General features: G+C 41.7%; 1 protein-coding gene across 1 annotated transcript in view; it reads right to left on the reverse strand.

Moving 5' to 3' along the window:
• Nucleotides 1-1,046: 1,046 nt before the first annotated feature.
• Nucleotides 1,047-3,731, reverse strand: part of brf2 (BRF2 general transcription factor IIIB subunit) — a 5,328-nt gene continuing 2,643 nt past the window's right edge. The window contains exons 3-4 of the mRNA XM_007567674.2: nucleotides 3,016-3,337; nucleotides 1,047-2,216 (exon numbers count right to left, since the gene is read on the reverse strand). Coding sequence (XP_007567736.1) covers nucleotides 1,415-2,216; nucleotides 3,016-3,337 — 1,124 coding nt within the window. The 3' untranslated portion in view covers nucleotides 1,047-1,414. The remainder of the gene's footprint in view (nucleotides 2,217-3,015; nucleotides 3,338-3,731) is intronic.

Raw genomic sequence — 3,731 nt, forward strand, 5'->3', positions numbered from 1 at the left:
CAGGAATTAATGTGCTGATTATTAACTCAATCCTCTGTGGTTTTATATGCCTCAGTTTGGCTTTGAGCAGTAGGAGTTTCTAAAGAAATGTTCAATATCCTGTGGCAGATGAAGAGAAAATGAAATAATTACTCCCAAATGCACTAAAGAACTGTGCGCTTGTAAAATCAGATTTTTGTGAGTCACCCTGAAGGCAGCTTAAGATCACAGCCAATAAATAAAAGAAAGAAGCTTTAGATTCCCTGAAAAGAACCTAGTTTTTGTATGAGAGTTCAAAAATAACTTTCCAAAACATGATTCTGAAAGCAAATTGCAAGCAAATTATTATAGAACCAGAGCTTATGTTTGGGGCTCATCTTGTTCTTTCTTCTTGTCCAACATGCAAGATCAGGTTTCTTTAGAGTCAGGAACCGCAGAACGTCCACAATGCCAGAATCCAAGGCTCTGCTGCTTCAAACCCAGCTCTGTTATTTTACGAAGCGCAGAGTTGGAACTCGCTTCAAACTGAGGAAAACTGTGACTGATGGTATTCAAATCACTACCCTGCTTCATTTAGACTGAATCAGCTGAATGGTTTGGTTCCCTCAGCGGAGTTATGAAACGGTGCAGAAAGACAAATGAATTCAGATGGAGGAAACGGCACTCTGTCAGACTTGTCAATTTTTGTTGTGGTTGCTGTGAATTTAAATTTAGCGAACGCAAAAAGAATACGTCCTCCTTCTTCCTTCTCCTGACATTTCTGTGTATCGCTAAATAATTATTCTGATTCATATTTCAGTTTCCAGGAAGGTCCTGATGAGGGACGTATGGAATTTATGAGAAGATTTCAACTGTGTTGTTTGACTTGATTTTTGTGTATTTGCAGCTAAATGTTATTTTACATACATTATACTGCAATATTAACAACAGTCACAGCCTCAAACACTGTAAATATGCCCTCTAATCAGTGTGCAATACGGTATCAATCATTTTAAATTCGCAATTCTTATAAATTCTTGAGAGGAAAAGCTTGCTTAAGTTAAAATTCTTACTGTGTTGCATAATAATTGTAGGAAATATACATTTTATGGAGTAAAATTCTTGTGCAGACAAATCAAAGGTCACCCGGATAGTAAAAAGTATAAATTAAGGCTCACATATACGTGAAAGTTTATTTTCAACTATTAATTTGTGCAATAAATTTCTTCATTGTTGCAACAATAAAATAATGTTAAGCAACATAAATTTTAAATAAAATAGTCAAAAAAAAAACTATCTCAGACTCTGCAACAAGCAGGAAAACGGCATGTTCAGTAGTAATGAATCAGAAATGCAAAAACTGTTTTTCTAAAATCTTTTAACAATTAAATATCCTTCAAAAAAAAAAAAACAAACAAACAAAAGGTTAACTCTTAATTAAACAAGTATAAGTTAGCTAGGAGTTCCCACTGCCAGAGGAGGACACCGCCTTCTGCATCAGGGCAAAGGCTCGAGCTTCTTGTGGAGTGCGGATGTACGAATCGATCTCGCTGTCGGAGATTTCCTCGTCGCCAGTAACGTTCTGCACAGGCGGCGGCTCCACTCTCCTCCTCTTGGCATGAACCACACAGGGAGGAGCAAACAGGACCCTTACACCCCAGTTTGGTTCTGGGTCTTCAGTCTGGTGAGAGTCGTCTCCCTCTTGGTTTTCCGTCCTGTCAGTGGGACAGAGTTGCAGCGCAGAGGAAGCGTCTGCAGTCTGATCCCTGCTCTCAGACCTTTGGGACGGCGTCACCTCCTCTGTTGGAGAGTTCAAAGCGCTGGCCTGAGGGCAATCGGCTTGCATCGCAGTCTCATGGGTTCTCAGAGCCCGAGTAAGCAGTGTGTGCCGGTGCTCTAGAATATCCCCCACCAGCCGAACAACGTTGTCCTGAGTCACCGTTTCCCTGACCCAGGGAAGTTCCCGTCCGAGCTTACATAGCACTTCCTTCAGCTCTGTTATTCTCATTACAGCTGGTTTGCGCTTTTGCACTTTGGCCAGGTGACAGAATTTGTCGAGGGAGAGCTTGAGGCGATGTTTGTTGGGGTTCAAAGACTGCCAGGCCAAATACGTTGCCGCCATCATGATGGGTAGGGGCCGTCGTCCGGTCACGATCCAGGAATCTCCTGCCAACTCCACCAACGCCACGGCTCGTTTGGTCAACACCTTGGAGTCCTCCGCCAGCTCTTCAGTAACGTGTTGTGCACTTATTTTGTATCTGTCAAAAACAAAAAATATACATTTAATCTGATTTGATTGAAAAGTTTTGTGAATTGTATCTAAAGGTGCAGTATTCTGTGTTTTTCCAACCACATGGTGTCATTTTGTAGCACAATAAAGTAACGTTGTCACCGTCAGTTGTTATAAAAATGCTGCATACATCAAACATGGCTCAAAAGAAATTTGACTTCGCAATTTAACGCCTTGAAATTGGGCCTCTGTCTCGTTAAGAAGTTCCTGCTCTTTCCAACACATTGCTTTCAGCATGTCATCGCATCAACTGTCCTCTATTAAGCGTTTCCAAACGTTCGCCGGAGCGTTGGACTGAGAAATAGTTCATAAAATAAGCTCAGCACCAAGTGTTTGCTCATTTCTGCTGCTGCTACTTTGAAGCAGAAGTGAAGTTTACTAGTCCTTATGCACAATGGTTAAGGACCGTCCAACAGACTAAAAAAAAACATATGGAAACGTAAATGCACATCAAAAAGATGGAAAAGCTCATTGTATGTTGCTGCTAATGTCTTTATACAGCAGTTAATGGTTGAGATGCAGGAAAACAACACAGAAAGGACACCAGGTGTGTCATTTCTTTGCATGACGATGGTCGATAGGTCAGAGCACACGAGTATGAAGCCATCCTCCTCCCCCACACCACACTTAGGACCCCGATTTGCTGATGATCCACTCGACCATCTCATTGAAAGTTTTATGCATGCTCATTCATAGAGCTCTTGCAGTGACTCCTGTACAATTATTTCAAATAACCAAACATAAAAGGAGCTTCCACACACACTTACTCCTGAACATGCGCTTCTATGACATCTGTGATACTGACAAAAGGAGCCTGGATGTTCAGGATCTTGATCATTTCCTGGTAAACGCCTCCCACCAGCGTCGGGTCAGCGTCCAGGAGGCTGCTGATGGTTCCCAAAGTGATCGGCCAGTCCCGCTGTCTGCAGCTCACGTACACGCAGCAGCCAGCAAGCACCTCCTTCCTCTGGAGGGTCACGTTGATGAAGCTCTCCTGCTGGTAGGCCTGCCTGAAATACGTCAATGCCAGATCCTCTATTTCACTGTTGAGCCGGAGAATCCGACACATTTCTTTCACGCGCTCCAGACCTTAATGTAGATGTAACAAAAGGACAAAAAAAAAAAAAATAGTACCTTTGTGTAAATATTCCAGACACAATATTTTTTCTTCTTTTAAATGTGATATTTTCCTGCAGTGATCTTAAGCTAGAGTTGAACAGGATTTCTGAAAGTCTTTAAAAAAATTCTGGCTTGTTTCTTGTTTTTTTTTTAATCATCATTATTATTGTTTTTTTTGTTTGTTTGTTTGTTTTGCTGACCAGTGAACATTCAAGTAGTGGTTCATTTAAGAAAGAAAAATAATTTGCAAATAATGGCAGAATCAATATCTGCAGTACAGCGATAGCAAAATATTGCTTAGATCAGAGGTTCCCAAACTGTGGGGCGCGCCCCCTAGGGGGGGCGCCGTGTCATTGCAGGGGGG

The sequence above is a fragment of the Poecilia formosa genome, unplaced genomic scaffold (assembly GCF_000485575.1).
Source record: "Poecilia formosa unplaced genomic scaffold, Poecilia_formosa-5.1.2 Scaffold6, whole genome shotgun sequence".
NCBI lineage: Eukaryota > Metazoa > Chordata > Actinopteri > Cyprinodontiformes > Poeciliidae > Poecilia > Poecilia formosa.